This window comes from Pan paniscus, chromosome 12 (assembly GCF_029289425.2).
Source record: "Pan paniscus chromosome 12, NHGRI_mPanPan1-v2.0_pri, whole genome shotgun sequence".
Classification (NCBI taxonomy): Eukaryota; Metazoa; Chordata; class Mammalia; order Primates; family Hominidae; genus Pan; species Pan paniscus.
The window spans coordinates 32,157,270-32,169,813 of NC_073261.2; the positions used below are offsets into that span (position 1 = coordinate 32,157,270).

Genomic DNA, 12,544 nt, shown 5'->3' on the forward strand with positions numbered 1-12,544 from the left:
CACAAAATTGTGTATTTAAGCCGTGGCTCTGAGAGCTCGGGCAAACTCCTCAGCCTTTCTAGCCGTGCTCCCCCATTTGTATTTGGAGTGCCAATCCGTCCCACTTTTGGGACTCTTCGAGGTTTAAATGAGATAAGTTCTGTTAAGCTCTTGGGACAAGTCAGGGCACACGGCAAGCACACAATCGGTGTCAGTTGTGGTTGTCCCATGAAGCAAGAGACCCAGGCAGGAGGGTGTGTGCTGGGGACGCCACACAGGCGGACCCATGTGGACCCTGGCCAGGGGCAGGGCAGACTAGTGGTTAAGCCCAGGTTCCAATCCCAGTTCTTCATTTGCATATGGACTGTGTGGCCTTGGTTCTGCCCCCTAACACCTTTGGGCCTCGGTTTCCCTATCTGCAGAGCAGGGTAATGAGGCAGCTCTCCAGGGTGTGAGGCCAGATGCAGTGATGCTCCCAAGGCACCGAACACAGTGCTAGTGATTGCTCTTTTTTAATGAGGGACGAGACCAAGATCACACTATAGGGAAGCAGCCCAGTTGTGTCTGACCAAGGCAAGGTGGCTTCACAGCCCCCACAGCTAACTGATGCCCAGAGCTTCCCCGGCTGCTGCTGCTGCTGTGCTGGTATTGCTGGTTTTGGGGGGTGGCAGAGAGCGTGGCCTGGTCTTCGATGGTAGTTAAGGTGTCAGCAGTGCTGGTGAGGTGGGAAGGAGGTCCCTTTGTCACCTCCCCCCCCAACAGTGCACCCAGCTCTGGTCACAGGGGAGCCCCAGGAGGCCTCTTGTCACTCGCCCTGTGCCCGCAGTGTGGTCATATTTTTGAGACTCCTTCATTTCTTGCCCAACTCTTACCACCGGCCACAGCTATTCCTTAGCAACCTCCTCTTCCCTCCTTAGATACCTGGGCCTAAGCCACAGTGCCTCTGGCTAGCAGGGTGGGAATCAGTTTCACTACTGGGACCCCCATCGGTTGGGGGCCACAGGTGTGCCAGGGGTGGGTGCCCAGGGAAAAGCTCAGAGAGGAGGTCCCTTCCACCCCCAGGCCCAGGCCCAGGCCCATCTGGGAACACAGACAAACACAGTTGCTTTGGTGGATAGGCCCACAGGCAAGTGGGGCCTTGGCAATGAGCTCTCCCAGAGTCCCTTCCTCAGGCTGTGGCCTCCTCTCTTTATGGGAAACCATGGCAGAAGGGGGAACCAGATTCCATAGCACCGCACCTCCCAAAGCTGGAAGGGGCCATAGGATCCTTTCCTGGACAACACAGCCTAATTCTGGCATCTCCTGCCTGCACTGCACGTTTTTCTTTTTCTCTTTTTTGAGACGGAGTTTTGCTCTGTTGCCCAGGCTGGAGTGCAGTGGCGTGATCTCGGCTCACCACAATCTCCACCTCCCGGGTTCAAGTGATTCTCCTGCCTCAGCGTCCTGAGTAGCTGGGATTATGGGCACCTGCCACCACACCTGACTAATTTTTTGTATTTTTAGTAGAGACGGGGTTTCATCATGTTGGCCAGGCTGGTCTTAAACTCCTGACCTCAGGTGATCCACCCGCCTTGGCCTCCCAAAGTGCAGGGATTTCAGGCATGAGCCACCGCGCCCGGCCATGCACCTCACTTTTTAAGATATTTGGGTACCATCTGTTCCCAACAGTTTTCCTTAAGTCAACTCAGTTTTTACAAACCTAAAATTTACTTTAAAAGGAAAAGATATGATTACTCTAGGTGGATAATTAGTATCATTTACCATGAACACAACATAATCACAAAAATATATATTGTTGAAGCAATGAGGTCAGCGCCTTGAGGGCAGTGGTTTGGGATTTACTGCTATATCCCCAGCACGTAGAATAGTACTTGGTACATAATAGGTTCTTGAAATGTATTTCTGAATGCAGGGTTGAGTAAGTGATAAATGCAGAAAGGGGCGCAAAGCCTCTTGGTTAAAATGAGGAAAGGCAGGTATTAGAAGTTACAGCCACGCCAGCCCCACGTGGAGACTTTCGTCTTGATGTACTCAGAAGGACTGATTGACTTGAAAAAGGCAGAACGTCCTCTGTGCATGGCTGGGGACTCCTCAGTGCTGGTCTGGATGCAGCCTCAAGGTGTCTGAGCATCCGAATGTCCTGCTTGGGGGTGCACGCCAGGGGACCTGAAGCTCAGGGTGGCACCCGGGTGAGAGGCAGGGCCAGGGTTGGGGCGTATCGCGGGCCCCTATGCATTTAGTCTGAGCGACGGGTCCCCTGAGGAGGCCTCAGAGTGTCTTCCCCAGCAGCCCTGCTCCTGGGTGGTCCTGGTCCTGCTCTCACACACACACACGTGACAAGACGCATGACAGAGTGTGGGAACAGACACCAGCCCTTTCGGCTGCAGGCTTCCTGCTTCACCTTGGCCAGGAGGAGGCCTTGCTAAGGGCTGGGTGCCCCAGGTGAACCCCCACCCCCACCCTGCTCTGTGCCGGACACGCCTTCCTCACAGAGGGGCTGTCCCTGGAGCCTGGCGCCTGGCAGGAGCCTGTGGGGGTGGCCGCCGCATCGGTGTGTTCGTCAGAGGCCTGGCACAGGAAACCCGACGTCATCCCTGACTCACCACTCAGGCGGAGCTTGGGGTGGCCCGTCACTCTCACCTCCATCCCTATTCTGGCGCAAGCACTGTAGCCAAGCCACTCACCTCCCGCCCCCTATGAGGCATCTGCTTGGAGGTGGGGGCTGGAAGGAGGAAGGAAGGCTCTGCAGCAGCAGCGAGGCAGCTGTGGGAGGGAGACCTGCTGTGCAGGGGGCTGATGGATGTGCTGCTAGGGCCAGGAAAGACCTGGAATCCCAAAGGCAGGAGCCAGTGACGCTTAAACAGCCGTCAAAATAGATGGTTATAAAAAGAATAACATGCAGAATCATCATTTGTTCCCGGTGAGTCTCACAGGTTTTCAATTTTAAAAACAGTGCTGAGCCCAAACTTACTTGATATTGTCTGCTCTGTAAGAGCCAGGCCAAGAAAAACAAACAAAAACAGAGAGAGCTCTGAGCAGGGACGCCCAACCTGGGTCAGCCCCTTCCCAGCCAGTGGTGAGGACTGGGTCCTGCTTCCAGAGCCTTCAGGCTGTGGGGCATCCAGTCTAGCAGAGACCCCTCCTCATTGTGTCCTCACCCCTACACCCAATGCCCTGCCTCCTCTCTGCTGTGGCTCCCAAGGCTGGGCTCTGGCAAACAGTGGTTGGGGAGACTCTGAGGGGGTGGCGGAGAGGAGCAGGCGTCCTGCACCATTATCACCACAGGCAGCATCCAAGGCTTGGGGGGCTTTTGTCAGAGCAAAAGCAGGAGAGGGACATGGGCTGGTAAGTCTCTCCCCCTCTTCTTACCCCAGCCCTGGGCTTTCACCCAGTAATCGGGGGTGGGGCTTTCCCCAGTTTGGGAGTAGGGAAAGAAGGCAAAGGGAAGGCCCTCCTTCATGGCTAAGCTGGGCCTCCGTAAGTCCACGTTCCAGAGCTGAAAAGGGGACAGCCCCAAGACAAATGGCCTCAAGGGGGTGACATATGTGCAGCCACTTTAGGCAGTCATCACCAGTCCTGAGCTGGGTGGTGGCACGTGCCTATAGTCCCAGCTACTCTGTAGGCTGAGGCAGGAGGATCACTTGAGCTCAGGAGTTTGAGGCCAGTGTGGGCAACATAACAAGATCCTGTCACTTAAAAAGAAAAAGAAAAAGAGACCACTGGTCGTGGCCAAGAGTGCCAGGCCCCAGGGACTGTGCTATGAGAGCAAACCTTCAGCAATGCTCTTCCCACATGCAGAACTCCCCGGCAAGGTATACCAGATTCTCCAGAAGGAGGGGAAGAGGCCCAGCCCAGCATGGGAGTTGGGTCTGGAGCCCCTTACACGGCTGAGCTGAATTCACTCCTGAATCAGGGATCCCACCTGGCTGGGGTCCTCCCACAGAGCTGGAAGGCTTTGGCTCCTGGCCCAACAGCAAGACTGGACCTGATTGTCCTTCTGCACGCTCTGTAATTTGCCCCTGGAATAAGCATTAAGTCATTTGGAGGCCGATGCCAAAGATAAGGGTTCATATCAGCCTTTGGGATCTGTGGCCCAGACTCCCTGGCTCTGTTGTGGGCTTTGCTGCCTCAGCCTCCAGACTGGCCTGCCAGGGAGGGCGGGGCCTCAGCCAAGTTGCCCAGACAGTGGAGTAGCCTTAGAGCGTTGGAGCCAGTGTGGAAGGGCCGCTGCACCATGATGTGCTCCCCTTACAGATGGAGACACTGAGAGGGTGACGTGGCCCCAGGGACCTTTGGAGTCCTTGGGGCTTTTCTCCTCTGCATCGGCTCTGACCCCAGCACACACAAGCTCCAGCTCCTTCTCACACATAGTGGAAATGCACAGGTACGATGCTGCCCTGCACACAACCAGGCATACAGCACACTGCTGTGAGGAACTCAGGGCAGACAAGTCCAGAAGGGCTGCGGGCTCTCCACAGGTCCCAGCTGTCACTCTTCAAGACGGTCTGGACACAGGGGTCTGTGGGGGAGCCGGAAGGGTCTTTCAGAGGGCACGGAGGAGGGCCTCAGGAGACTGGGGGCTTGGAGGGTGGGTTCTGAAATCCCACGCAGCTGGGGGCAGGGCGAGGGCAGCTCCAGCGCAGTGACGCTGTCTCCACCCACCTCAACTTCTCTGCTTGAGTTTGGGAGTTCACTGCCAACAATTCTTGTGGCTCAGACACCCCACGCACACCTGGGCCTCACCACATCCGGCAGCAGGGCTGGGGGAGGGCAGAATGGAGGGGATACCCAGGCCCCCAGTCCTCCGGGTGCAGTGCTAGCCCTGGACTTTGCTGCCCAGCGGGGCTGGACAGGGAGGCCTAGGATGGGGGAGGCCAGTTCCGTTCTGCTTCTCCCTCTTCCCCTTGCCAAGGTCTTGAAATCCCCGCAGGCCTGGGGAGGGCCGGGAGCGTCAGCGGACTTCCCTCCAGGGCGGGCTTGTGGCAGGGGGAAGTGCTTCTCTCCGGGGCCTGGGGGCTTTCCCTGCACCCAGGAGGAAGAAGCTTTGCCCTACACATAACTGGAAACCAGTCACAGACCCCTGCTTTCCCCATGAAAGGCCCTGGGACCCCCCCTCATTTCCCTTCGGCCCAAGCCCAGGGGCCTGGGCCCCGGGGACTGTGTTCTGGCCTAGCTTGGCCACCAACCTACTGCAAGACCCTGAGTACTGGTCTTATCCAGGCAATGGGGGGTGGGGAGGGGGAGGAGAGAGAAAGTCCCTCTGGCTCAAGGTCTCCAAATAGATGAGAAATAGGACATCTCAGCAGGGACCCCCCCCCCATCATCCAGTGTAGAAATCACCCGTGGCAGCAGGCATTTGTCAATGTTTGTGGTGACAAATTTCTAAGAGGAAAATTCTGGGAGGGAAAGGGAAAAGGCAGAGGAAGCGTGGGGTTAGGGGGTGGGGTACTCCAAGGGTCATCGTTGGCCCTAAAGGGGGACCTGCATCTGAGAAGCTGGGTTCCCCAGGACTGAGTGGTTTGGGACAGGTCAAAGGGTGGGCGCAAAAACGGAGGGGTGCTGGTCCCTCCGACTCCGGGTAACACCTTCCCTTCCCTTAGTCGCTGGTCCCCGCCTCCTCCCCGTGTGTTGGTCCCCGCGCCCTGCCTTCCCCCTCAACCCCCCCGCCCCGAAGTCCCCAGGTCAGCCCAGACTGCGCCCCACGTGAGGGGCGGGGGCGGGCGCGGGCGCCAGCGCCTTCCTGCTCTGCCCTTGTATGGTGCCCCGGAGGCCGGCCCACGGGTACTTAACCCGGGCCGCCGCGGAGGGCGCCCGGAGTCGACCGCTCGGGCAGCGCCACCGCCACGAGAGCCCGGGACGCGGGAAAGACCGAAAGGAAGAGGAAGAGGCACCGGTGGTCATGGGGCTGGAGGCGGCGCGCGAGCTGGAGTGCGCGGCGCTGGGCACGCTGCTGCGGGAGCCGCGGGAGGCGGAACGCACGCTGCTGCTGGACTGCCGCCCCTTCCTGGCCTTCTGCCGGCGCCACGTGCGCGCCGCGCGGCCAGTGCCTTGGAACGCGCTGCTGCGGCGCCGCGCGCGCGGCCCTCCTGCCGCCGTTCTCGCCTGCCTGCTGCCCGACCGCGCGCTGCGGACGCGCCTGGTCCGCGGGGAGCTGGCGCGGGCCGTGGTGCTGGACGAGGGCAGTGCCTCGGTGGCGGAGCTCCGGCCCGACGGCCCGGCTCATGTGCTGCTGGCCGCGCTGCTGCACGAGACCCGCGCGGGGCCCACTGCCGTGTACTTCCTGCGAGGTGAGCACGCCGGCCGCCCTTGGCCCGCCCCACCCGACTCCAGCCCGGCTTTCCCTGCTGACCGTGCTCTTCCCCTCCTTGCAGGAGGCTTCGACGGCTTCCAGGGCTGCTGTCCCGATCTGTGCTCTGAGGCCCCCGCCCCTGCGCTGCCGCCAACAGGGGACAAAACCAGCCGCTCCGACCCCAGGGCTCCCGTCTACGACCAGGTGAGTATTGACCCCCCTCCCCCGACCCTCCCTCTCTCCCCGCCGCGGACTGGGCGCCTCTAGGGAAAGAGCCTGCCATTTGGGGATGCGAGCAGTTTGCCCATATACACACACTTTTATACGTGTGTGTGTTGGGGGAGGGGGTGGGGCATGGCTGCTCGCGCGTGCCTGTATGGGTCTGTGTATGTTTGCATGTGTATGTTGGGAGCATGAAGGGTCATGTATGTCCCGGTGTGTCCTCCGCACATTCCTGAGTCCTGTCTCAGGTCAGGAGGACTGGCTGAGGAGTCCTCTTGTCTCGGCCAGCCCATGGGGTCTCCACCTGCTGCTGCTCCAGCTCTCCAGGGCTGGGCTGGAAAGGCCTCACTGCCCCTCTGTTCCCTCCAGGGTGGCCCTGTGGAGATCTTGCCCTACCTGTTCCTGGGCAGCTGCAGCCACTCGTCAGACCTGCAGGGGCTGCAGGCCTGTGGCATCACAGCCGTCCTCAACGTGTCCGCCAGCTGCCCCAACCACTTTGAGGGCCTTTTCCGCTACAAGAGTATCCCTGTGGAGGACAACCAGATGGTGGAGATCAGTGCCTGGTTCCAGGAGGCCATAGGCTTCATTGGTAAGGGGGCGCCTCTGCCCAGAAATCCCGAGGGGCTCCAGAGGAGAGGACTGGGGGCACCTGTCTCCTGGGCTGTGCACATTCCGTCTGACACCACTCCCCCATCTCCCTTGCAGACTGGGTGAAGAACAGCGGAGGCCGGGTGCTGGTGCACTGCCAGGCGGGCATCTCGCGCTCTGCCACCATCTGTCTGGCATACCTCATGCAGAGTCGCCGTGTGCGGCTGGACGAGGCCTTTGACTTCGTTAAGCAGCGCCGGGGGGTCATCTCCCCCAACTTCAGTTTCATGGGGCAGCTGCTGCAGTTTGAGACCCAGGTGCTGTGTCACTGAGGTGGTGCCCCTCTGCCTGCCTGCCCCACTGTGCTGGCAGGAGCTGACTGTGGACTGGTGGGCTCCCCTCTGGGCCAGCACAGTCCCCTCACCTCTGGCAGGGCTGCTACCTCCTCAGAGTTTCAGAAGCCCCCACATGGGGGCTCTAGGAATGCCGGCATGCTGGTCTTTCCGACCTGGTGCTCTTCTGCTGGGGGACTGAGGCTGGCCCTCATTCGGGGTCGGGAACCAAGGGTGTGTCTGCTCTTTCCCTCCCCATCCTCTGGCAGAAATCAGCTAGACGCTATACCGTGGACTGTCCCTGGTCCACCACCATGTTGAAGCCCTTGGCAGCCTGAGAGCTCCAAGGAACAAGCTGTGACAACCAGGAGCCCTGTCTGTGGGTTCATCCACCCAGGGCCTGGAGCCCAAGCCCTGTGTTCCTGGGGAAGCTGGGGACTTGGGAAGTGATGGGTGTGTCATGTTGCGTGTGTCTGTCTGTGAGCCTTTCACACCTGTGCTGGCGCTGGAAAATTATTTGTGCTCAGCTGACATTTAACACTCCCTCCCCCGCTTCCTCCTAGCCCTGTGGGCAGGGGTTGGAAACTTAGCACTTTATATTTATACAGAACATTCAGGATATGTCAATAAAATATTGTTATATTTAAAAAACAACAACCCAGCATCTGGTCTCATCTGATACCCGGGAGTCTGCTTGGACCTCACGTTTCCTTGTGCCCTTGGGGTTTGGGAAGTGAATGGGCAGAGGGGCCAGCGGCTGGAAGGGGCAGGTCTGACCCTCCCCACAAACGCTGCTCTCTTGGCCCCAGTTCTCCCTGGGCTGGCGTCTTTTTCCCAGACAGGGACCTCGCTCCAGAGCTGAACAGGGTTGTTTCTGGGAGGCTGGGTCCCGTCCGTGACTCAGAGCCAGGCCCAGTGCTGCCCCTATCAGACCCCGCTTCCTTTTCGGAATGTGGAAGGATGCGAGTGTGTGCCTGAGGGTGTGGTCCTGTGGGGGTGGGTGGTCTTGGCCTGTGCACACCTGCATGTTGCGCATGGTGTTCCTGTGGGAGCGTGTGTGCACGCCCACACAAGAGGCACTTCTCAGGCCGTGTGGGTCTCTACTTCCTCACAGCAGGCCTGCATGGCCTCCCTACTCTTCTCCCACATCCCAGGGCTGGGGCTCACAGCGTCCCCTGTTCCAGAGCTCCTTCATGTCCCCCAAAGGCATGTGGCCCTGTGTCTGGTGCAGAGGACCTGTCACCAGGGATGGGATTCATTGCTCTGCACACCCACCCAACTAGCACATCTTGGTCGAGCTTCCAATTACGGGCCCAGCATAGGACTAAGGTTCAGTGGAGACCTGAGACCAGGGCCCCGCCCACACCAGAAGCCAAGGGGTACCTGCCGACGCTGCCGGGAGGGGGTGCTGTGATCTGCCTGTGAGCAGGGGTGCTGAGGCCTTTGGAAATGGTTGTGCGGGAGCCAGTCCTGCTTCAGGCTCACTGGGACACTCGGCCATTTGGAGTGTCATCCAGCCAAGGGTTGCCTCTGCACAGTGCTACCTCTAAGGATCTGTCCGTGGTCTGTTAGGAACTGGGCTGCACAGCCGGAGGTGAGCAGCTTCATCAGTATTACAGCCGCACCCCATTGCTAGCATTACTGCCTGAGCTCCGCCTCCTATCAGATCAGCAGTGGCATTAGATTCTCATAGGAGCTTGAACCCTGTTGTGAACTGCATTGGAGGGATATAGGATGTATGCTCCTTATGAAACTCTAACTAATGCCTGATGATCTGTCACTGTCTCCCATCACTCCCAGAGGGGACCGTCTAGTCGCAGGAAAACAAGCTCTGGGCTCCCACTGATTCTACATTGTGGTGAGTTGTATAAAATTATTTCATTGTAGATTACAATGTAATGATAGAAATAAAGTGCACAATAAATGTAATGCACTTGAATCACCTAGAAACCATCCCGCTCACCATCCTGGGCCAGGCATGGTGGCTTATGCCTCTAATCCCAGCACTTTGGGAGGCCGAGATGGGTGGATCAGCTGAGGTCAGGAGTTCGGGACCAGCCTGGCCAACATGGTGAAACCCCGCCTCTACTAAAAATACAAAAATTAGCCAGGCATGGTGGCAGGCGCCTGTTATCCCAGCTACTTGGGAGTCTGAGGCAGGAGAATTGCTTGAACCTGGGAGGTGGAGGCTGCAGTGAGCCAAGATTGCGCCATTGCACTCCAGCCTGAGCATCAAGAGTGAAACTCCATCTCAAACAGAGGAACAAACAAAAACCGGTCCCTGGTGCCACAAAGGTTGGGAACTGCTGTCTTACGGCATTCTGAATGCCTGGGAGGGTGTGCTTGTGGGGCAGGGGGCAGTGTAGTTTGACAGTCCGGGGGCTGGTTTTGCTTCACCTTGCTGTATACAGTTTTCTTGCCTGTAAAATGGAGTTTCATTGTTAGCCCCCACCTCTGAGGATGTAGACTTACACAAGTCAATCCATGTAGTGCCTGCTCATAGTAGGCGCTCCGAAAATGTTAGCTAACTACGGCCCTAGGAGTGAGGTTGATCTGATGTGCCGGTGTGCACATGCGAGGTGTGCATCTGGACCAGGATGGACACTCATAACGGCTGGGCCTGGGGTCCACTCAGCCTTGTGCCTGGAGCCTGGCACAGGTGGGCGCTCACTCTGTGAGGCCGAATGAAGGGTGATTCTTGTTCCCACTGCTGTCTGAGGGGTGGGGTGAGCCACTCCGGTGTGAACTGGGCAGAGCCGGGGTTGCTATTCTGCCTTCCTTAGGAGCTGAGTGGGCATCTGTTGGGACCCACTTGTACCCCCATGCCCAGCTTGGGTGGGTGGGGGACATCTGGGGCTCTAAGTCATAGGGGACTTCACACCACACAGCCTCATCTCACACACAGCTGCACTGGTGGCTGAGGCCTCTGCCCACCCCCAACCCTTGGCCCTACCCCATCCCACCCTACCCAGCCCCAATCCCCTCTCCTCCCTTCCCTGTGCTTTTTATAGCTTGTCATCTAGCAAACTGCCCTTCTCTTTCTCTCTCTTTTCCTCCTTTCCTTCTTTCCTATTTATTAAATTTTTAAACTTTTAATTGTGGTAAAAAATGCAACATAAAATTGGTCATCTTTACCATTATCAAGTGTTTAGTAAAGTGTATTCACATCGTTGTGCACAGATATCCAGAGCTTTTTCATCTTGCGAACCTGAAATCCTGTACCTATTAAATGATAACTCCCCTCCCCAGTCCCCAGCCCCTGGTGAGCTCCGTTCCACTTTCCGTCCCTGTGCACTGGGCTACTCTAGACACCTCTTGGAGGTAGACGCATGCAGGATTTGTCTTTTTGTGACTGGCTTGTTTCGCTCAGCAAAATATCCTCAGACCAACTGCATGTCCTAATAAAGACTGTTTCTCTCCAAGCAGGGTGATTATTTCTTATCATTATTTTAATTCTTTTGTTTTTTGAGACAGAGTCTCACTCTGTTGCCCAGGCTGGAGTGCAGTGGCACAATCTCGGCTCACTGCAACCTCTGCCTCCTGAGTTCAAGGGATTTCTGGCTAATTTTTGTATTTTTAGTAGAGATGGGGTTTCACCGTGTTGGCCAGGCTGGTCTCGAACTCCTGACCTCAAGTGATCTGCCTGCCTCGGCCTCCCAAAATGCTGGGATTACAGGCATGAGCCACCGCGCCCGGTCTACTTTATTTTTTTTACTGAACATTCATCTTTTTTTTTGAGATGGAGTCTCACTCTGTCCCCCAGGCTAGAGTGCAGTGGCGCGATTTCGGCTCACTGCAAACTCCACCTCCGGGTTCAAGTGATTCACCTGCCTCAGCCTCCCGAGTAGCTGGGATTACAGGTGCCCGCCACCGTGCCCAGCTAATTTTTGTATTCTTTTAGTAGAGATGGGGTTTCACCATGTTGGCCAGTCTGGTCTTGAATTCCTGACCTCGTGATCCACCTGCCTTGGCCTCCCAAAGTGCTGGGATTATAGGCGTGAGCCACCGCGCCCTCCTGAACACTCATCCTAAGTGGTCAGCCTTGTGCATTTGTTTTTTGATGGGTCCTATTCTTTATTTTACTTATTTTTTCTAGGTTTACTGAGGCATAATTGACAAATAAAAGTAGTATATGTTTAAGTATACAACGTGATGTTTTGACATATGCATACCTTGTGAAATGATGACCACAACAAGCTAACTAGCATATCCATGGTGTATATCCTGACATCTGTCAATACCCTGCCCTGGCAGCAGGGCGTCTGCCTCCATCATGGTCTCCCTGTGATTCTGATTCCTATCTTTGGAGAAGCTCTGGATTCCAGGCACAGTGGGAATGCTGAAAGGTCCTTGTGGACAATAGCTATTCTTCTTGGCTCTGTCGCTTCCCTTCACTGGGTGCAGGTGACTGTGGGGGTGTCCCCAAATGCTGCCCAGCGCTGACATGCTCCACCTCTGGGATTTCAATCCAGGCGGGGCCCTGAGTGACCTGGCTCTGGGGCTCAGGGGTATGGAGGAGGGGGGATATAGGTAAGGAGTTTAAATTTCCAAATCTGTGAAATGGGAATAAATACTGACTGATCATGCCAGCTGCTGTGGGATTAGGGGGTGGACTCCCTGCGAGGCTCTGGGCATCTGGGAGTTCCACCTTTCCCACATGGCAGGCTTTCTAGGGTGCTGCACACTGTTCAGTTTGTGAAATTTCCTGGAGCCCTGTGCTTGTGATAGTGAACTTTTCTATATGTGTACTAAAATAAAAGCTTGTGAAAGTGCAGTGACCTTTTCCTCCTTCCGGAGATACACAGGGGGCGCCCCAGGGTCTCAGGCAGCTTTCCCCATGTCTAAGCACAGGCCGGGGTAGGAAAGGGGGTCTCCCTCGCTGGAGGAATAGGTCTATACCTGGGCTGGGGCCTCAGCTAGGCCTGGAGCAACTTTCTGCGATGTTTCTCTGCCCCCTGGAGGCAGGAAGGAACCTCAGAAGAGCCACACTCCCAAGCGGGCCCCTCCTGTCTTTCACCCACTACAGCCAGGAAGGGGACTGGGCTGGGGTGGGAACCACAGGTAGGCATTGGAGGGGCTGCCAGTAGACCTGGTTTGGGTGGGGCTGCCGGTAGAGCTGGTTGGGGCGGGGCTG

The 12,544-nt window shown here is 57.1% G+C and overlaps 1 protein-coding gene across 1 annotated transcript; it reads left to right on the forward strand.

Annotated features, from left to right (window-relative positions):
* The first annotated feature begins 5,783 nt into the window (after positions 1-5,783).
* On the forward strand, positions 5,784-8,067 carry DUSP2 (dual specificity phosphatase 2). The gene is made up of 4 exons (XM_024927786.3): positions 5,784-6,266; positions 6,351-6,472; positions 6,860-7,079; positions 7,196-8,067. Exons 1-4 carry the CDS (start codon positions 5,879-5,881, stop codon positions 7,408-7,410), a joined length of 945 nt encoding a protein of 314 aa, XP_024783554.2. The 5' UTR covers positions 5,784-5,878; the 3' UTR covers positions 7,411-8,067.
* Positions 8,068-12,544: the final 4,477 nt, after the last annotated feature.

What these genes read in the sequence shown, in the direction of transcription:
- DUSP2 (XM_024927786.3), top strand. Translation starts at nt 5,879, where the DNA reads ATGGGGCTGGAGGCGGCGCGCGAGCTGGAGTGCGCGGCGCTGGGCACG. An exon ending in TGCCGTGTACTTCCTGCGAG is followed by an intron (nt 6,267 to 6,350) that starts GTGAGCACGCCG and finishes CCCTCCTTGCAG; the next exon opens with GAGGCTTCGACGGCTTCCAG. An exon ending in GGGCTCCCGTCTACGACCAG is followed by an intron (nt 6,473 to 6,859) that starts GTGAGTATTGAC and finishes TGTTCCCTCCAG; the next exon opens with GGTGGCCCTGTGGAGATCTT.